The following is a 21837-nucleotide window of genomic DNA, read 5'->3' on the forward strand; positions in this document are numbered from 1 at the left end:
CAGAATCTAAGATGCTATTGAAACAGTATATACCCTTAAGAAAGTAAAAATATTACCATTGTGCTAAAATAAATCATCATATGCAATAATTTCAATTCAGAAAGTAAAAAGCATTACCATTAAAATATACCATATTTGTAAAGATCTTAACATTTCAGAGATCTTAAAGTGCAAAAAAATACAGCTTAGAATTGGTGACATACAAATGATAGCTACTTTTAAATGATTATAAGGATTAATTGAGCAACGTTTATAAAGAACTTAGAACAATGTGAAGCATTGTAATAAACACTGTTCCTGGTATTAATAATGTTACTGTTTTTGGTGTTGCTTTTTCCTTTCTCATCCTCTCTCTCTTTGTGTTGTTGAATAGGTGTCAGACTCAGAGCTGTGCTCATACAAAGCACTCATTCCACTGAACTGTATCCTCACCCCTGCCATTCCCTTTTGAACCCATTTTTTTCTTAAGAGAAAATTTCTTGAGAAAATTTCTTTGAGAAATGCCCACGTGAAAATATACCATACATGCCTATTAGATTTATTAGTTATACATATAATTTGTGTTCATTGACAGATAGTCTAATACTTAGTTGTGGAATCAGATTGCCAATTCAGATCCTTGCTTTGTAGTTTACTCACTGTGATTTTGGGCAAATTAGCCTCTCTTTGCTTTACTTTCCTTCATTATAAGTGAGAATAATTTATTTTGGATGCATTTATGTTTGAAAGGCTTTTAGTTTATGGATTGATTACCTTCTTTAACTTTCCTTAGCGTTATATTTCTTACTTGAAGCTTTAGTGGAAATGCATATTTACAAAAGGACAAAGTTCCAAGATTTAAAAAATGATAATATAATGATAATAATAGTTATTGTGTCTAACATTAAGTTAAGGTAATGTTTGCTGGATACTGGTGGCTCATGCCTGTGATCCTAGCTACCCAGGAGGCCTCGTGAGATCTGAGGATTTCAGCTGGAAGCTGTCCCAGGCTGGAAAGTCCTTGAGACTCATAGTTCTAATTAACCACCAGAGAACTGGAAGTGGAGACCTGGCTCAAAGTGGTAGAGATTAGCCTTGAGAAGAAAAAGCTCAGGACAGCATCTAGGCCCTGAGTTAAAGCCCCCATGACAGAGCAAAATAAAATAAAATAAAATAAAATGTTTATTGTGTGCTAGACAGTGGCTGAAAAGCTTTAAAATACTGATTTACATAGACTTTACAACAACCCTGGATGATAGATACTCTTTATGGTATAAATGAGGGACCTGAGGCACAGAGAGATCAAGTTAAATGCCTGAAGCTATTAAATGATGGAGTAGCATTCAAACCTAGACAGGCTAGATAGAGAGTCTGTCATCAACCACCATATGCCTTCAAAACATTTTCGTCACAAAGGATATTGGCCATGCCATTTAGTTGATATTTTAAAAATAATTTTAAAGCGGTCTTGGGGTGATATGGCACACTACAAATTGGTAACAGAGGCAAGAGAATGGTTTAGTTGAGACTCTGCCTCAGAAACGAAGTAAGACACCAAAGGGCAAAGAACAGTGGTACAGTGCTTGCCAGGCCATCCCTAGAATGATCCTTTTTTTTTTTTGGTCCGGTCGTGGGGCCTGAACTCTTGGGGCCTGAACTCTGGGCCTGGGCGCTGTCCCTCAGCTCTTCAGCTCAAAGCTAGCACTCTACCACTTGAGCCACAGTGCCACTTCCGGCTTTTTTCTTTTTGCTTATGTGGTGCTAAGGAATCGAACCCAGGGCCTCATGCATGCAGGGCAAGTGCTCTACCACTGAGCCACCTTCCTAGCCCCCTAGAATGATCCTTTATCTGTGATTCCAGTATTCAGAAAGCTCTCAGAACTGAAAAGTATTTCCCATATTTGGTGTACTCATTTGTTGGTAAACCTGACTTAAGCCACTGTAAGGTTATTTCAGGTCTTCCTTCTCCTTCCTCCTCCTCCTCCTCTTCCTTCTTCCTCCTGTTCCTCCTTCTTCTTTTTCCTACTCCTTCTTTTTCCTCCTCCTCCTCCTTTTCCTCCTCCTCTTCTTCTTCCTCTTCTTCTTTTGTTTGCTGTGGGGCTTGAACTTAGGGCCTGGGTGCTATCCTTGAGCTCTTTTGCTTAAGACTAGCACTCTACCACTTTGAACCCATAGTTCCACTTCCAGTTTTTGAGTGGTTAATTGGAGATAAGAATCTCATGGGGACTTTTCTGTCTGGGCTGGTTTTGAACCACAATCCTCAGATCTCAGCCTCCTGAATAGCTAAGAGTACAGGTATGGGGGTTGGGAAGGTGGCTCAGTGGTAGAGCGCTTGCCTTGCATGCATGAGGCCCTGGGTTCGATTCCTCAGCACCACATAAGCAAAAAGAAAAAAGCCAGAAGTGGCGCTGTGGCTCAAGTGGTAGAGCGCTAGCCTTGAGCTGAAGAGGGACAGCGCCTAGGCCCAGAGTTCAGGCCCCACAACCGGACTCAAAAAAAAAAAAGTACAAGGATGAGCCACTGGTGCCCAGCTTCAGGTCTTTATTTATCTAACTAATAATCCTGCTGAGTGTTCTGTTTCAGAAATGGAATATGTTTGATTATTGGACATCTAAGAGTGTATCTTATTCTCCTATAATTAACAAAATCCTGAGTTCTAAAGCACATCTGGCTCCAAGGGTTTTGGGTAACTATTACATACCAAAGATTGTTCTCAGTTTTATTAACTAAATGTACTGTAGTTTTACTAAATAACTTCAATCAATACATCAACATAGTTAATTCCCTCAAATAATGTTTATTTTTGCCTGGTGTTTTTATTTTTGCTAGAGCCCCTGAAATTATTCTTGGATTGCCATTTTGTGAAGCTATCGATATGTGGTCCCTGGGCTGTGTAATAGCCGAGCTATTTCTGGGATGGCCTCTTTATCCTGGTGCTTCAGAATATGACCAGGTATGAGTATGTATCTGAATGGAAGTAGAAAGCACAAGTAATGACCCCTTGAACAACATGGACTTAATTAAAGTGCATGGGTCTGAATAGATGATTTTTTTTTTTTAGAGTTGCAATGATTTGAAAAATACTGAACTTCACAGTCTTGAAATTCTTAGAAAAATTAGGTATATCATAAATGCACGAAATATACATAGATAATAGTCTATTTTACATTTACTACAATAATACAATATATATAAAATATATAATACAAATACACATATACCTAAAAATTAGCCAGTTCCCAGTGGCTCATACCAATAATCCTTGCTACCTATGAGGCTGAGATCTGAGTATCATGGTTCACAGCCAGCCCAGGCAGAGGAATGTCCGTAAGACTCTTATCTTCAGTTAACTACCAAAAAGGTGGAAATAAGAGATAAGTAAAAGCTGGGTGCTGGAGGCTCACCCCCTGTAATCCTAGCTACTAAGGAGGCTGAGATCTGAGCATCACAGTTGGAAGCTAGCCCAGGCAGGAAAGTCAATGAGACTCATCTTTAATAAACTACTCAGAAAAAGCTGGAAGTGGCACTGTGGCTCAAGTGGTAGAGCATTAGTCTTGAACACAGAGAGTCTCAGGGACAGAGCCCAGGCTCTGAGTTCAAGCTCCAGCATTGGCCAAAAAAAAAAGGAGGGGGCACTGAGCACTCAGGGCCCTTAGTTAGAACCCTAGTATTAGTGTGCACATGTAGATATGCTCACATACACAAGCTAAATATTATTATTATTGTTATTATTATTATTATTATTGCCAGTCCTGGATCTTGAACTCAGGGCCTGGTATCATCCCTAAGCTTCATTTGTGGGTTTTTTTTTTGGTTTTTGTTTTTTTTTTGGTCTGGTCGCGATGCCTGAACTTTGGGCCTGGGTGCTGTCCCTCAGCTCTTCAGCTCAAGGCTAGTGCTCTACCACTTGAGCCACAGCGCCACTTCCGGCTTTTTTCCTTTTTGCTTATGTGGTGCTGAGGAATCGGAGCCTCATTCATGCAAGGCAAGTGCTCTACCACTGAGCCACCTTCCCAGCCCTGAGCTTCATTTGTGTAAGGCTGGCACTCTACCACTTGAGCCATAGCGCCACTTCCAGTGGTTTTTGTTTTTGTTTTTTTGGTTGGTCATGGGGCATGAACGCTGGGCCTTGGTGCTGTCCCTCAGCTCTTCAGCTCAAGTCGAGCGCTCTACCACTTGAGCCCACAGTACAACTCCCGGTTTTCAAGTGGCTTATTGGAGATAAGAGTTTCACGGACTTTCCTGCCCAGGCTGGCTTTTGAACTTAGATCCTCAGATCTCAGCCTCCTGAGTAGCTAGGATTATAGGCGTGACCCACTGGCATCCGGCTGGCACTTTTTCTGTTTATGTGGTACTGATAAATTGAACCCAGAACTTCATGGATGCTAGGCAAGCATTCTACCACAAAGCCACATTCCCAGCCTTGTTGCACATTTTTTATAGACCTCCATTTTCTTTTTCAGAATGCTAACTCAGTTTGAATTACACATTGTCTGTCTCCCTTGCTATAATAAAAGCTATATGAACACAAGAACTGTGGCTGTTTTTAAACATTACTGTTGCTTGCCTCATTGACTACTTAGTGAAAGAATGAATGAGTATGCATTACATATAGTTTTTTAAAACTACTTTTTTTGTGTATGATGCTGGTCCTGGAGCTTGAACTCGTTGTCTAGATGCTGTCCGTGAACTTTCTTTGCTCAAGAGCACTCTACCACTTGAGCCACAGCTCCACTTTCAGCTTTTTAGTGGTTAAAATTGGAGAATAGTCTCACAGACTTTCCTGCCTGGGCTGGCTTTGAACTGTGATCCTTAGATCTCAGCCTCTTGGGTTTAGTAGCTAGGATTTCCTGACCACCACAGCAGTGACCTCATCATACATCAGCTTTGGAAATCTCTGTCTATGAGAGGAGAGTGAAAAAGGCAAACAACTTTCTTAGTGTTATTATGGACTAATTTTTACTTGTAGACCCCTTGAAAAGGGTCTTGGACCATCTGTGGTTGTACCACACATAATTTGAGAGCTGTTGTCCTCGCTGGTACAAGTGATTAATATGTGTTGACTGAATTAGAAACAGTGTAAGATAGAGAGCTCAGTGGAGTGTTAAGTTTTGGGGGATGGCTATTTCAAGTAGGGCAGTTGTTAAGAGCTCTAGCACTCAAGAAAGAAAGACAATTGCCAGGGGCTGGTGGCTCATGCCTGTAATCCTAGCTAGTCAGGAGGCTGAGATCTGAGAATTGCGGTTCAAAGCCAGCCGGGGCAGGAAAGACCGTGAGACTCCTATCTCCAATAAATCACTAGAAAACCAGAAGTGGTAGAGCGCTCGCCTTGAGCTGAAGAGCTGAGGGACAGCGCCCAGGCCCAGAGTTCAAGCCCCATGACTGACAAAATAAAAAAAAAAAAAAAGAAAAGAAAGACAATTTAGGGAATTTTTGCTAGTCTTTTTAAGTTGGTAATACGTTAAAAAAAAAAAAAAAAAAAGCTAGGTGCCAGTGGCTCCTAGCTACTCAGGTGGAAAACATAATTCATGAGAAAGTTTACTGAAAGTTATTCTGATCTGTTCTAGAATCTAAAAGTTTCGAACATTTTTATCAGAAACCTAAGAAAAAAGACAGAAAAGATTACACTCAATAGACTATGATGTATGTAATCCCAGGGAGGCAGGGACTGGGAGAATTGTGGGTCTTGTCTAACCTGGGCAAAAAGATCATGAGATCACATCTCAACCAATAAAAAGCTGGCTCACATCAGCTAAGCAGGAGAGTCACAGTCCAGGCTAGTCTGGGCATAAATGTGATATCCTATGTCATAAATAAAGCAAAAAAGGTCTAGGGGAGAATGGTAGAGCATCTGCCTAGCAGGCATGAGGCCTGAGTTCAAACCCTCGTACTGCCCCCCCAAGACCCCCCAAACCTCAAAGCCAGCTTTCCTTAAGTAGCAGGCATTATAACACAGAAGTTACTGAATAAATATATGAATGTTTACCTATGGATGGATTCACAATACTTTATTAATTTCCTTTTCACTCCAAATTGATAATTGATGATTTTGATATTTCAGATTCGCTACATTTCACAAACACAAGGCCTGCCAGCTGAATATCTTCTCAGTGCTGGAACGAAAACAACCAGGTTTTTCAACAGAGATCCTAATTTGGGATACCCACTGTGGAGGCTTAAGGTCTGTCTTCCCACTGCACTGCCCGTTCACATACTGCCACCCCCATTTTTTAATTCAGGCTTTAGTTGTTAAATCCTTGACTTGGAAGAGAAGGAGGAAAAATTACTTCACTGTACTCATTGATTCTTGGTTAAAGCAAGATAATTAGCCAGGCACTGGTGACTCACACCTGTAATCCTAGCTTCTCAGAAGGCTGAGATCTGAGTATGGTGGTTTGAAGCCAGCAGAACAGGAAGGTCCATGAGAATCTCCAGTTAATCAGCAAAAAGCTGTCAATGGAGTTGTGGTACCAGCCTTGAACACAAAAGCCCAGGGATGGTGCCAGACCCTGAGTTCAAGCCTCAGAACCAGTACAAACAAAACAAAACCCAAGATAACTAAGTGCTGACTCAGTTAGCTGAAGTTTATGTGCTTAGAACCAGAAGTTGCAGGGGGAGGATGGGACAGGTAATGGAGGATAGTGTTCACAGTTAAGTGAAATTTAGTAATGACTATTTTAGAGCCTTCTCAGTAAACATAAAAAAAGAACTGAATAGTCTACTTCCCCACATTCAGGCTTTACATGTTTCCTTGCAGCAAGTACCTACTTTTTACTTCTGCACTTCTTGATTTAACTTGAGAAATCTCTGAGTAATTTGATTGTCTGTGGCTCTGCCTCTGAACCTGCTGAGCTATAAGCATTGACCTTATCAATTCATTTCAAAGAAATTTTAAGAGAAAGATGGCAATGTGCCTCTTCCCCTGACTTGCTTCAGGAACTGTGTGGCATCGCGGCTTCATGTTTATTTGTGTCACTGTTGAAAGGTGGTCAGGTATCAAGGACACATGTGGCTCAAGTGTTCTGGTTATAATCTGTTTCATCATCGGTTGGCAAGATGATGACACTTATCTCTTTGTGTTCCAACTTTAATTTAGACTAAAATATGGAAATAACATGCATATTTTGTAGACACCTGAAGAACATGAATTAGAGACTGGCATAAAATCGAAAGAAGCTCGGAAATACATTTTTAACTGCTTAGATGACATGGCACAGGTAAGAATGGTGGGTTCAGAAGGCAAGACGTCTATATTGTTCTCCAGTCATGCATTTCTGTTGGCGATACTAAAGACAGACTTAGTTTGTTGTCTTTTTTGTTTGTTTCCAGTTTGAAAGAAAAAGCACATTGGTATTCTGCCATGTATTATTAGAACACCTGAGCCCTAATAATAAGAATTAGATGTCAATAATCCTAGTACTGCTCAGAAATCTGAAATGCTTTTTAGTACTGGCATAAAACTTGCAATTTTCAGGGTGGGAATGTGACTTAGTGGTAAAGTGCTTGCCTAGCATGATCAAAGCTCTGGCTTTGATTCCTCAGTACCACATAAACAGAAAAAGCCAGAAGTGGCACTGTGGCTCAAGTGGTAGAGTGCTAGCCTTGAGCAAAAGAAGCTGAGGGATAGTGCCCAGGCCCTGAGTTCAAGCCCCAGGACTGACAAAATAAATAAATAGGTTAAGGTTTTCCACATTTTGGAGCATTTATATTTAGGTATTATAGATCTCTGCTCAGTTGGTAATTTTGCTGATATTCTTTATTTATTTTGATTGGTTGGTTGGTTGGTTGTGGGGCTTGAACTCTGGGCTTGGGTGCTATCCCTCAGCTCTTGAGCTCAAGCTCCCTACCACTTGAGCCACAGCACCACTTCTGCTTTTTAATTTGTTTATTTTTTCCAGTCCTGGGGCTTGAGCTCAGGGCCTGGGCACTGTCCCTGAGCTTCATTTGCTCAAGGCTAGGACTCTACCACTTGAGCCACAGTACCACTTTCCAGCTTTTTTTGTGTGTATGTGGTACTGAGGAATGGAACCCAGGGCTTCATGTATGTCAGGCAAGTACTCTACCCCTAAGCCACATTCCCAGTCCCTCTACTATTATTAATGTTTAGGTATACAAAGAAGTTATAATTCCATAAGTCAGGTTTATAAGCGCAGTGCTTCTTAACTATGTCACCCCTTCCATTGTTCCTGGGCCAATATTTTAAAATCCAAAAGCTGTGAATTCTGAAGTACTCCTGGTCCCAAGCATTTCAGATGAAAGGATATTCAACTTGTATATATTTCGCTGTTCTTGTTACATATCAATATTTTAAAATGTTCTTTTATAAGTTTCTTTCTTGTCCCTTTTTTTTGAGGGGGGGGGGTCTGGTTGTGAGGCCTGAACTCTGGGCCTGGGCACTGTCCCTCAGCTCTTCAGCTCAAGGCTAGCGCTCTACCACTTGAACCACAGTGCCACTTCCGGCTTTTTTCTTTTTTGCTTATGTGGTGCTGAGGAATCGAACCCAAGGCCTCAGGCATGCAAGGCAAGCGCTCTACACTGAGCCACCTTCCCAGCCCTCTTGTCCCATTTTTGTCTACTAAATAAGTAGTTGCTTAATAGCTAACATTTAATGATAGTGCTTATATTTCAGATTCAGTTTAAACATGTTGCACTAATGTTTTCAACAACAGAAAGTTACATTTATGTAGTAACAGTTGTTTTTGCTTAACTTGTTTGTTCCAAATTTTTAATGTCAGAAATTTCTTCATCTTTATTCTACCTCTTAGTATACAAAACATTTCCTCCTGTGAAAATCATTATACTGTTGTAAAATGAATTTTCATTGCTTAAATGCTGACCAAAAATTACTTTAATTCCTCCTTTTGGAGAGAAAAGCAGATACAGTAAGTCCGTAATCTGCTCTTTAAGCTTAGATGAAGAAATAAAACGTTTCTGAATCTTCCTTGGAAGGTCAATATGTCTACAGACCTAGAGGGAACGGACATGCTGGCAGAGAAAGCTGATCGAAGAGAATACATTGATCTGTTAAAGAAAATGTTAACAATTGATGCAGATAAGAGAATTACTCCTCTGAAAACTCTCAACCATCAGTTTGTGACAATGACTCATCTTCTGGATTTTCCACATAGTAATCAGTGAGTACAGTATGTGGCTTTGATTTGTGTATCCATCTTATAAATGGACTGTCTGGTTAACAGCCTTGGTGCATAACTGGCTCACTGGTGCTTGTCTTTCTTTTTTTTTTTTTTTTTTTGCCAGTTGTGGGGCTGAACTCTGAGCCTAGACACTGTCCCTCAGCTCTTCAGCTCAAGGCTAGCACTCTACCACTAGAACCACAGCACCACTTGTGGCTTTTTCTGCTTTATGTAGTGCTGAGGAATTGAACCCAGGGCCTCATGCATGCAAAGGCAGGCACTCTACCACTGAGCCACCTTCCTAGCCCTGATGCTTATCTTTCTCATTTAAAGAAAAAACAAAAACAAAAACATGAGATTAAGAGTTAGATATCGGGGCTGGGAAGGTGGCTCAGTGGTAGAGTGCTTGCCTCACATGCATGAGGCCCTGGGTTCAACTCCTCAGTACCACATGAGCCGAAAAAGCAGGAAGTGGCGCTGTGGCTAAAGCACTAGCCTTGAGCTGAAGAGCCGAGAGACAGCTCCCAGGCCTAGTGTTCAAGCCCCACAACTGACCCCCCCAAAAAAATTAGATATCTTTTTTTCCCCCGATTTTAATGATTACAAAAACCCCTCTCATTTTTTCTGAAAGTGCTTAGAAAATAATAAACTTTGAAACCAGTGCCTGTGCTCAGTGCTTGTAATTCTAGCTACTCAGGAGGCTTAGAATAAGAGGATTGCATATTGAGGCTAGCCTGGACAGAAAACCTCAAGACCCCTTTCTCAACAAAATAGTTGGATGAATGTGAGCCTATTAGTCTAGCTTTGTGGAAGGCTTGTAGAATCGTAGAAGGATTGTAGTTCAAAGCCAGCCCAGGCAGGAAAGTCTTGAGAGATTCCATCTTCAAAATAACCAGTGAAAAGCCAGGTTGGAAGCATGTCTGAGTGGTAGTGTGCCAGCTGAACAGGCATCAGCCAGTGCCAGGCTTAAGTTCAAATTCCAGCACTAGCAAAATTAATACATAACTTTGATCCATTTTTATCTTGAATTATTTCCAGTTTAAATTTGAATATTCACTTAACCAATCTTTCATCTCATTTTCAGTGTTAAGTCTTGTTTCCAGAACATGGAGATCTGTAAGCGGAGGGTTCACATGTATGATACAGTGAGTCAGATCAAGAGTCCCTTTACTACTCATGTTGCACCAAATACAAGCACAAATCTAACCATGAGCTTCAGCAACCAGCTCAATACAGTGCATAATCAGGTATTCAGTAAATGGTTTTGCCTCGTGGATGGGATAGAAAGGAGTGAGGGTGCAGGCATGATAAAGAAGACACCTGTGTTCAGATGATCTTCCTGTTAAGAACTTTCTGTCTGACACAAGTGATAGAAAATTGAGTGGAATGTCATGTGCTGACAACAATTAAATACAGAGGCTTAATCCATGACTTCATAAGTCTTAAACATAGTCATATAACTGAGGTCTTAAATTCCTTATTACTTGCTCCTAATTGAATGACATTCTTTTTCCCTGTTAGGAGAAGGATTTTATATCTCATCACTTAATTGAAAGATACTTAAAACAGTTATCTTTAAGGGTAGTTTTACATTTTAAAATAATTATTTTCAAGGGTAAATTTACATTTGTTTGCTAATAATTTGAGGCTTATTTTTGAAGATGCAAGCTTCCCAATTTCTCAGTTTGTTGTACTTAAAAAAAAATCATATTGTTCTATCCAGCAGTTTATTATGTAGAAATCATAGATAACTACCACTAGTACAGTAACAAAAGAATAGCCATTTGTTACTTTTTGCTTATTTGACTTTATAGTATGCCTTACATTTATGGATTGGGAAAAGTTCTAAGTGGAGAGGTATTTCAGATAGTTACTGTTACATTTTTAAACCTAGTCCTAATTTTTTCTGGGTAGATTCTGTATATGTAAAGATATTGTCTTATCTCTGGCTGTGTGAAAATACCATCCTTTTGTTTTTAGGCCACTGTTTTAGCTTCCAGTTCTACTGCAGCAGCTGCTACTCTTTCTCTGGCTAATTCAGATGTCTCATTGCTAAACTACCAGTCAGCTTTGTATCCGTCTTCTGCTGCTCCGGTCCCTGGAGTTGCCCAGCAGGGTGTGTCCTTGCAGCCCGGAACCACCCAAATTTGCACTCAGACAGATCCATTCCAGCAAACCTTTATTGTATGTCCACCTGCTTTTCAAAGTAAGTAGTGAGACTCTTGTATTATGTAATATGACATTGGGCCTACTGTTCTAGGCAGATCTAGTGGTTTAGTTTTGATCTCTGACCAGTTAAACTCTGCCTCTGATGTTTACGGTAACTGGAACTGTGTGATAATCACAAAGTAGATTTTTCCTTTTTACACGGTAATTTCTCTATGATTACTATAGAAACTCAGTGTCTCTTCCCTTACCTGAATTACCAGTTACCAGGTTTTTGTTTTTCTTTTTCTTTCCTTTCCTTTCTTTCTCTTTCCTTCTTTCTTTCTTTTCTTTCTTTCTTTCTTTCTTTCTTTCTTTCTTTCTTTCTTTCTTTCTTTCTTTCTCTCTCTTTCTTTCTTTCCTTCCTTCCTTCCTTCTTTTCTTTCTTCCTATACATTGAGGCCTTCTGTTAATACAAACCTTGAATTAAACATGTATAATCTATCTCAGTATATAGAATATATATACATCTTAAAAATTTGGTTGTGTGCTAGGCCTTGTGGTTCAAAGCCTGTAATTCTAGCTACTTGGGAGATCACAGTTCAAGGCCAGCTGTATCATATAAGTTCTTTGCTTGTTTGTTGGTCCTGGTGCTTGACCTCAGGGCCTGGGCACTGTCCCTGAGCTTTTTTGCTCAAGGCTGTAGCATTTTACCATTTTGAGCCACATTGCTACTTCCAGTTTTCTGGTGGCTAATTGGAGATCATCTCACAGACTTTTTCTCAGGTAGCTAGGATTACAGGTGTATACCACAGTGCCCAGCTCATATACATTATTGATACTCCATCTCAGCTAATGTCTGGGCATGATGGTGCATACCCATGATTCCAGGTACAAAGGAAGAAAAATGTCTGGGTGCGTTGTTGTGCCCTACCATCCCCAGTGACATGGGGATGTACGAGAAGGAGGATCACAACCCAGGCCTACCCAGGCATAAAGTAAGACCCTACCTCAAGAATAACCAGTGCCAAATGGGGATAGAGGCATGGCTCACATAGAAGAGGACTTGTCTGGCAAGTGTAAGGACCTGAATTCAGTCCCTAGTAGTAGGGGAAAAAATGTTTAAAAGCAGAATTGTTAAATATTGAATCGAATTTCCTATCATTATCTTTTAAGATAAAATTATGCCCCATTTAAAAATTTATTCTAAAATGTAAAAGTCACGCTGAAGAATGTAGAAATCTTTTAAGTTACTTTCAATAAGAAAGATCATGACATAGTGATCTGGAAAGTTCTACAGGCTGGCATGCTTATGTGGGATAGACTTTAGGAATATCTGCTTCAGCTCACAAATCATATTATTCCTATAAACTCTATCAACAGAGGAAGAAAATAGCTGAAGAAAGAGGGTATGACCCAATGTGTTTCATTCGGTAGTAATTTTACATTCTCATTTTATTATTATTGTTCTGTAATTCAGTCTGTTTAGTTTCTTTTTTTTCCTGAAATACAGGAAGGTTAAATTACTTTGTAGATTTTTTCTGATGACACTTTGTGAACGTTAATACAAGGCCTGGTGCTCACACACATACAAGGGAGACAGGCTGGAGGCCAGTCTGAGCTATACAGCAAGGCCCTGTTCCTTTAAAAAAAGAAAAACAAATAAATAAGGAAAAGAATAAAAGGTCAATCTCAATGGGAATAAATTGGGTTTCAGGCTTCTTATATATAGCTTTCATCGAAGTAGGTAGCATTTTTATCTTTTTACTTCAGTTACTTGTTGATTGTGACTCTCTTGTTTGTTTGGTTTCTGACAGAGTCGGAGCAAGCAGAAGGAAGTGAGGGTCTGGGGGAGACTGAGAGATTACCGGGAGGCCAGGAGAGCGGTAGCCATGTAAACCAGGGAGAGACCACAGGGCGAGCGGAGGAGCAGATTCAAAATCCGTAAATGCAAACTTAGCTTCGCTTACCAAATTATCTTTAATGTATGCTTTATAGTAGTAAAACTCTATACGTTGGGTCATCAGATTTTGAAGGATTCTTCCACTGAATTTAGAAAATTAGTCTTCCCTACCTTTTCCAAAGTGAATTACATTGGAATAGTTTTCATATGTGGGACCCTGATATTTTCCTTTAGTAAACCAAAATAAACAGGTAGGGGGAGCATGGGATAGTCCCTTTTGATAAGAACTAGGTAAGTATAAACTTTGGAAAGGTCCTACTACCTCCCCCCTCCCCGTCTAGAAGTATAAATAACCTCTGAGGAGCTAGTAGAGCTCCTCTAAGCACTGGTGGCTTGCCTGTAATACTAGCAACGCAGTAGGCTGAGATCTGAGGATTTCAGTTTGAAGCTAGCTCAGGTGGACAAGTCCTTGAGACTCATCTCCAGGTAACCACCAAAAAGTGGGAAGTGGAGTTTAAGTCCTAGCATCAAAGGGAAAAAAATAATTTTTTTCAAACAAAAGGGAGGTTTGAAGTGACAGTGGTTGTGATGATACCTGATAATATCACTACTTGCCAAATAGTGTTTTAAATACTTTCACATGTGTTAACATATTCTTCCAAGCAACCATTATCCCCAGTTCCTAAAGGACAAAATCCTCCTGTGCTTAAAGTAATTTGACTATTTACTCAAGACAGTGATTAGCACCTCTCCCCCCACTGGGGCTTACCATGAGTCACTTGCGGTATTATTCCATACTTTAAGGAACTGTATCTTGCCAGCCCCTCCAAGTGCTGATGTCTTCTGAGTTGCCACTTTCCTTTCCTCCTCTTCCTCTACAGATGCTGGCACTGGAGGACACAGTCCTCCTTAGGCCTCACCAAGTGGCTTAAAGGACTATCAATAAAACAGCTCAGCCTTCTGGGAGAGCCTTCCCAAAGTACTGTTATTCTTTGTTTCCAGCTATGGTGGAAAAAGGCCTAGTTTAACCTAGCTCTGTGCCTGTGGCTTAGCCTACATAACTGTAGTCTCCTTTATAGGTCATACTAATTCCAGTTGACCAAAATAGACATACATTTTGTAGAGTGGCAGCTATTCTTGTATATTTGTCCCCTTTCACTTTTGTCACTCTGGGAGTCGTAAATTTGCTTTTCTAGCCAACATTGCCTCCTGACCTCCTCCATCCTGACCTCTTGAGGTCAGGATACTGTCCCTGTGTCCTAGGAATGCATACAAGATTTTAGGTTGTATTGCTTAGGTCTGCATGGCTGGCAACCTTTACATCTTATCCAGACTCATGCCCCCCCCCCCCCCCCCCCGTGGGGCCTAAACTCTGGGCCTGGGCAATGTCCCTCAGCTCTTCCGCTCTGTGAGCGCTCTACCACTTGAACCACAGCACCACTTCCGGCTTTTTCTGTATATGTGGTGCTGAGGAATTTGAGCCACCTTCCCAGCTCCCTTATCCAGACTTTAAAATTTATTGTTAAATTACTCACAAAATACTGATGTGCAAAATTGGGAAACTAGCTTGCTGGAAAAAGCAAGTTTATACATTACACATTTGATTTATACATTATACTCCTTTGATACCTCTATAGTAATAGTAAGAGAAAGTAAGCTGGATGTGATAGTGCCTGCCTATAATTGTGGTACTCGGGAAGCTGAGATGGGAAGACCTTGAGTTCAAGACTAGTCTGAGTACATAGTGAACCTTGTCAGATAGAGAGAAAGAGAGAAAAGAAGCTTAGAAAATGTCACTGATGCAGTCTTCTGAATAAAATGTTTGCCTCTTCACTATACAAAATGTGTTAGCGAAATTAAAGAGGATTAGAAGAAACAGAAACTTAAATTCTCCAAATTGAAAGTTTTGAAAGGGTAGGTATAGGAGAAAACTTCAAAGGCCCTCTTTTTTTAAGTCTTGGTAAAAACAAAGAGCTGGTTGAGTGAGCCATGGTGGCTCATGCCTATATTCCTAGCTACTCAAGAGGCTGAGATCTGAGGATCACGGTTCAAAACTAACACAGCCAGGAAACTGTGCAAGACTCCAATTAACCAGCAAAAAGCCAGAAGTACAGCCGTGGCTCAAGTGGTAAAGTACTAGCCTTGAGCTAAAGGGCTCAGGGATAGCACCTAGGCCATGAGTTCAAGCCTCAGGACTGGCACAATACATAAGTAAATAAATACAAGAGCTATGCTGAACCCCCTTTTCCTAGTTTGAGGTTCCTATTTGTAAGAATTTATAATAGATACCTCTATCTTATAGGAATTTATTCAGCATTTATCCCAGGAGCATAGCAAATTAAAAATATAAATAAAATATGGTCACTGTTTTCAAAGGCAGCAAAGACTTTTTCCATTTTCTTAGCTGCTCTTTAACCATAAGAGAACTATATCAGAAAGCTACCACTGACAAAAGCAGATTTCCATAACCCAAAAAGTATATTTATCTTTCATTTTCTGCAGGTTAAAGATAGTATGACTAACGTTTGAACTTGGTTGAAGTTTTTTGAGGAGACAAAACATCCTTTAAAGTATTCTCAATAGCTGGGTGCTGGTGGCTCACACCTATATTCCTAGCTACTGAGGAGGCTGAGATCTGAGGATAGAGGTTCAAAGCTAGCCTGGGCAGAAAAGTCCCTGTGATAACTCTTATTGCCAATAAACTACCCAAAACCAAGAAGTGGTGCTGTGGCTCAAGTAGTAGAATGCTAGCCTTGAACACAAAGAAGCTCAGGGACAGTGCCCAGCCCCTGAGTTTAAACCCCACAACCCTTCCCCCCCCAAATCTGAACAAAAGGGTAATTTAGATTGCAAATTCAACTGTCTAATTTTAAAGTTATGGGGCTGGGAAGGTGGCTCAGTGGTAGAGTGCTTGCTTTGCATGCATGAGGCCCTGGGTTTAATTCCTCAGCACCACAAAAGCAGAAAAAGCTGGAGGTAGCACTGTGGCTCAAGTGGGAGAGTGCTAGCCTTGAGCTGAAGAGCTGAGGACAGTGCCCAGGCCCAGAGTTAAGGCCTCACCACTGACAAAATAAACAAGCAAATAAATAAAGTTATAATTATGTTCAAGTCTATTTTTAGTAGATAACAATTTGAAAAAGCACTTAGGCACTCCTCCCCAATGAACTAAAAGGTAAATATCATACTACTTGAAGGGATAGATAGATAGATAGATAGATAGATAGATAGATAGATAGATAGATAGATAGATAGATTGTTAGACAGATCATTAGATCTGATAGATGGGATGGTTATTGTGTTTTAAATTGTGTAACATTAAAATGAAAGTTCCTTCTGGGCACTGGTGGCTCACACCTTCTAATCCTAGCTACTCAGGAAGCTGAGATCTGAGGATCATGGTTCAAAGCCAGTCCAGCCAGGAAAGTCTGTGAGATACTTATCACCACTCAACTACCAAAATGAAAGCCAGAAGTGGAGCTGTGTCTCAAGTGGTTGAGTACTAGCCTTGAGCAAAAGAAGCACAGGCTCAGTGCCCAGACCCTGGGTTTAAGCCCCAAGACTTGTGCATGGACAAGTGTGCACACCCACACCCACAGACACACACAAAACTGAGAATTCCCTACAGTCAGCCCTCCCTGTGTCAGATGTCTTTACATTTGGCTAACTGATAGAACCAAGTTACCTTTTCTTAACTTAAGATTTCTGACTGAAGCTCCTTTGTCTGGAGTGTCTGAAACTAAAACCTGAGCAGTAAAAAAGGCTGAAAACAAAAAACAAAATGATCCTCAGACCCAGCAAAGCAGTTTACCAATGATGTTTTTTTTCCCTGACAGCTGGGCTACAAGCAACAACAAAGCATTCTGGATTCCCTGTGAGGATGGATAATGCTGTGCCAATTGTACCCCAGGCGCCAGCTGCTCAGCCACTGCAGATCCAGTCTGGAGTGCTCACCCAGGTAAAAGCCAGAATGGTATTGCTGAAGCACTTGGAAAACAGACACTTTGTTTTAGAATATGGTATTTGCTTTGACTATAAAATCTTTCTTGGTTCTGACTCAGTGGTCTTAAAATGCAACATTACAATGTAACAGTATACTCATTGCTTCATTACTACAACTCCCTGTGTCTCCCTCAGATTGACAGGGATAGGTAATATCCAGATGCTGAGAAAGGGTCATCTGACTAAGTTTACTCTTAACGTTATGGAATCAGGTCCCCTACCTCTAGATATCTTAAAGATACAGTATACATGCAGCACTTTTTATTCTAAAAGCAAGGCTCCACTATTGCCTCTCATTGTCTGTTTTGCTTTCAGTGGAGAGGCTAAGTCACATCAGGAAGTCACCATTTCTTCATTCCTTGTTGAACTAGGCTGTAATAAGCTTTACGCTGTCACACTTGCCAGATGATTGAGAAACTAAGACAGTAGAGAAAAACCATGCAAGATTTATAATAGCAAGTATACATTATAAATTCTATATGTAAATGTTTGTAGCCCAGAAACATACAAGAAATACAAAAATCTTATTTTGTGAGTTCTGTCCCAGAACAGATTCTCTGGGTCTGGCCCAAGAAAGATTCTATACTCTTTGCTTTAGGCCATGGATGTTTGACCTAGTGAACTCAAGCTGTGCAGTGAGGGGGAAGAGGTTTGTACGTCTTAGGTGATTTGAATTAACTTTGATGGTAATAACATGGGGTCTGAGGACCCTTCTGAATCCAGATGACCTGCCTCAGTGTTTGTCTCACTCACCTGCCTAATCTACATTTCAGGGAAGCTGTACACCACTAATGGTAGCAACTCTCCACCCTCAAGTAGCCACCATCGCACCGCAGTATGCGGTGCCCTTTACCCTGAGCTGCACAGCCGGCCGGCCGGCGCTGGTTGAACAGACCACTGCTGTACTGGTAATTCCCTCACTTGACTGTGTTACTAACGGGGTTTCTTTGTTTTCTTTCTTTTTTAATTTTTCCTGTTCGTTATTGTTCTGTTCTTCTGGTTTTCTCATTTTAAAAAAGTAGCTTAGTCTTGCAGAGGGCATGGAAGCATGAGCCATCTTGTGGCTGTGTTCTTGCTGCATCTTCAGTGTCACACTGCTCCACCCCAACGTTGGCTGAAGCACGGGTTGGTGTTCAGTCTGGCTCTGTCAGGAGCCAGACCCCTTGATTCTTCTTTGCCAGCCAGAGTGGTGAAGCTCTTGATTTAGCCTCAGAAGAGCCTCAACACTGTTCCCCATTTTCTGCCCTCTTATGCCCTCTATGGTCCTTCAGAAGGAAGGAAATGGCCTTAGTTTGACTGGCAAACAGCCCAGATGTCCAAAAACTGAACTCCTTGTCAAGTTAGCTTTTTAATTTTCCCATTGTTTTAAGCTTCTAAAACTCTGTGCATGTGGAAATTTTAAGATGCTCTTAATTCTTTATTGGTTAACATCTATCTTCCTTCTGTAAACACATGAAGATAGGTCTTTTTGGCACTCATAATCAGTGGCAACTTCTGTCTCCCATGAAAAGTTGTTCCCTTTAGAATATAGTTCAAGTTGCTAATGAACATTAAAGGAGAACTCAATTCTTTGGATTTAAAGAACCAATATGAAGAGCCAATGCAGTCTCTTCTACTGAAATTTTCTGGGAGAAGTCATTGAGTAGCACTGCAGTTGTAGTAGCATCAGACTTGGAGAAAGAAAAAACAAATGAACAGGACTTTGAGGTATATCTCAGCAGTTGTAAGCGCCAGAGTGAGTTTTGGATGTGTTTTATTTAGGGGACTTAGAATTGTTTATTGCATATTTTAACATTTCATTATTTGAGATTTAAAATTAAACATTTGAAAACCTGATGAATATTATTGAATCCTTCAGAAAATAGTTTTGGACTTTAGTTATGTCTGAAGTACTTGTGAGTGGAAAATACTTGCTTTGTATTTAAAAGTCTACGCCACCTCCACGTGAATTTCCTCATGAGCATTAATTTTGAGGGCTGGGAGTCAGACAGAATCCATCTTGTTTTATCCAAGCCACTGTTTTCTCCTTGCTTATCTATAGTTTTGAGGTTTGAGATGTTAGTTGACACCTTTCCTTTGCTGTTTTTCTTAAGTTTGCACTAGCCATTTGCTAAGCTTTGCATATTTTTGTTCTTCCTCTGTCAAAGCAGTTCGTCGCTTGGAACGCCAGATTTCTGCCTCACGTGGGAATGTTATTTCTTGCTTTGTATTAAACTACATGCTTTGTCTTGTGCAGGTGTTGGCTTATGGAAAGACGCATGGTGTGACTTAACATACCTCTCTTATTTTCTGTTTTGTTTTGTTTTGTTTTAAATTCTGCATATGGTAACAGACCTGTTTGCAGTTTCTCTGCTTGGAAGGCTTCTTGTTTGGAACCAGTACTTGTTACAAGTGGATCTGTTACTTGCAGAAATATTTTTAAGAGTGTGTTGATGGCCTTGCTGTTTGAAATCTATGAAACAACCATATGTGCTCAAGTATTGTGGGCAGTTACACTGCCGGATTCAAGTTTAAAAAGAAAATGTGCCTTTTTTTTTTTTTTTTCAGAAAACACCACAATTTCTGTAAGAAGTATTAAAAAAAGTATTTATTGCTTTGTTTCTTTTTTTTGGCCAATCCTGGGGCTTGAACTCAAGGCCTGGGCACTGTCCTAAAGCTTCTTTTGCTCAAGGATAGCACTCTACCACATGAGCCATAGCACCATCTCCAGCGTTTTCTGTTTAGGTGGTACTAAGGAATCAAACCCAGGGCTTCATGCATGTTAGGCAAACACTCTACCACTAAGCCACATTCCTAGCCCAGTTTTTTTTTGTTTGTTTGTTTTTTTGGTGCAGGGTTTTTCGCTCAAGGCTAGCATGCTCTACCACTTGAGCCACAGCTCCACTTCCAGCTTTTTGCTGGTTAATTGGAGATAAGAGTCTCATGGACTTTCCTGCATAGGCTGGCTTCAAACCACAATCTTTAGATCTCAGCCCTCCTGAGTAGTTAGGATTACTGGCCTGAGCCACCAGTACCTGGCTGTTGCTCTGTCTTTAGCAAGTGGCATTGCTTATTTAAAACCAGAAGTGATGTATTTTCTTTTTTTTTTTGGGGGGGGGGGTCCAGTCGTGGGGCCTGAACTCTGGGCTTGGGCGCTGTCCCTCAGCTCTTCAGCTCAAGGCTAGCGCTCTACCACTTGAGCCACAGCGCCACTTCCGGCTTTTTTCTTTTTGCTTATGTGGTGCTGAAGAATCGAACCCAGGGCCTCAGAGGCATGCAAGGCAAGCGCTCTACCACTGAGCCATCTTCCCAGCCCCGTGATGTATTTTCTTATCGTGATTAGTTTTTATATGAAAGCATGTTTCCAGAAAGGATACATAAAACAGTTTTACATAACTGTTAAAAATAATATTATGCTTTCTGCCTCTATTTTTTAAATACTTAGCTGGTTGCCTCAATTTTTCATTCTGTCATAGGTCTGTAAATGTTGGTGTTAGCTTTCTTTTTCTTTTTTTTTTTTTGGGGGGGGGGTCTGGTCGTGGGCCTGAATTCTGGGCTGGGGCGCTGTCCCTCAGCTCTTCAGCTCAAGGCTAGCGCTCTACCACTTGAGCCACAGCGCCACTTCCGGCTTTTTTTTCTGCTTATGTGGTGCTGAGGAATGGAACTCAGGGCCTCATGCATGAAAGGCAAGCACTCTACCACTGAGCTACCTTCCCAGCCCCTGTGTTAGCTTTCTTTTGCTGGCACAAAACTGTTTGCCAAAGGGCTTTGCCTTTGGTCATCTTGGCTCCGTTTTCTACCCTTTTAAACAAGGGAAGAGTTGCACCTTATGTTTTATGGGTGCGATTGACCTGCTGTCTTAGATGATTGGCGCTCAAATATTAGCATTTTTCTTTTTTAATAGCAGGTATGTTTTCTTAACTTTCTAGGGCTGTATTTTACAGTTTTACAAAGATAAACTCCAGTGTTTAACTAGAGTTTGCCTCTGAATTTTCTCTTTACAGTTTAATAGAAACTCTTACCTGTTAAGGACCTTTGTTTCTTGTAGTGTGCTGATACTCAGGTTATGGAAATGGCCAAGAGCAAGTAGTATGCTCTACCTTCTTGTAACACTTAACAGCCATGCGCTCCTCTGACCTTTCTTTGTCTCTGCAAGTTAACAATCTACAAGCAACTTTTTTATAAAAGATATTTTCTTTCATCTTAAAAGCAGAAGAAAAAGTCAACTATGAATCAAGTCTGGGTTTGTGTGTGTGTGTTTTGTTGCAGCAAGCTTGGCCTGGAGGAACACAGCAAATCCTCCTGCCTTCAACGTGGCAACAGTTGCCTGGGGTGGCACTGCACAATTCTGTCCAGCCCACAGTGATTCCAGAAGCCATGGGTAGCAGCCAGCAGCTAGCAGACTGGAGGCAAGTGCCCTGTGTCTCTCTCTGAAACCTGCAAGTGCATATTGAGGGGGGGAGGATTTGGTGTGGAGAGACTAAGAAGAAAATAAATAAGAAATTTGTCTTTATTTAAAATTTTTTTTTTGGCAGGGGTGGGGGGGTGTTGGTTGGTTGTAGGGCTTGAACTCTGGGCCTGGGCGCTCTTCAGCTCTAGGTGAGCACTCTACCACTTGAGCCACAGTTCCACTTCCGGTTTTCTGGTGATTTATTGGAGATCAGAGTTTTTTTTGTTGTTTTGTTTTTTTTTGGGTCC

At 40.8% G+C, this 21837-nt stretch overlaps 1 protein-coding gene across 2 annotated transcripts in view; it reads left to right on the forward strand.

Annotated features, from left to right (window-relative positions):
- Hipk1 (homeodomain interacting protein kinase 1) overlaps positions 1 to 21837 on the forward strand; it is a 56837-nt gene that overhangs the window by 23425 nt on the left and 11575 nt on the right. For both annotated transcript variants that reach the window (XM_070006389.1, XM_070006391.1), the window contains exons 3-11: positions 2809 to 2932; positions 6041 to 6160; positions 7110 to 7196; positions 8929 to 9113; positions 10198 to 10360; positions 11094 to 11319; positions 16995 to 17116; positions 17934 to 18068; positions 21409 to 21548. In XM_070006389.1, coding sequence (XP_069862490.1) covers positions 2809 to 2932; positions 6041 to 6160; positions 7110 to 7196; positions 8929 to 9113; positions 10198 to 10360; positions 11094 to 11319; positions 16995 to 17116; positions 17934 to 18068; positions 21409 to 21548 — 1302 coding nt within the window. The remainder of the gene's footprint in view (positions 1 to 2808; positions 2933 to 6040; positions 6161 to 7109; positions 7197 to 8928; positions 9114 to 10197; positions 10361 to 11093; positions 11320 to 16994; positions 17117 to 17933; positions 18069 to 21408; positions 21549 to 21837) is intronic.

Source organism: Dipodomys merriami, unplaced genomic scaffold, assembly GCF_024711535.1.
Source record: "Dipodomys merriami isolate MVZ:Mamm:240054 unplaced genomic scaffold, mDipMer1.0.p SCAF_7, whole genome shotgun sequence".
Classification (NCBI taxonomy): domain Eukaryota; kingdom Metazoa; phylum Chordata; class Mammalia; order Rodentia; family Heteromyidae; genus Dipodomys; species Dipodomys merriami.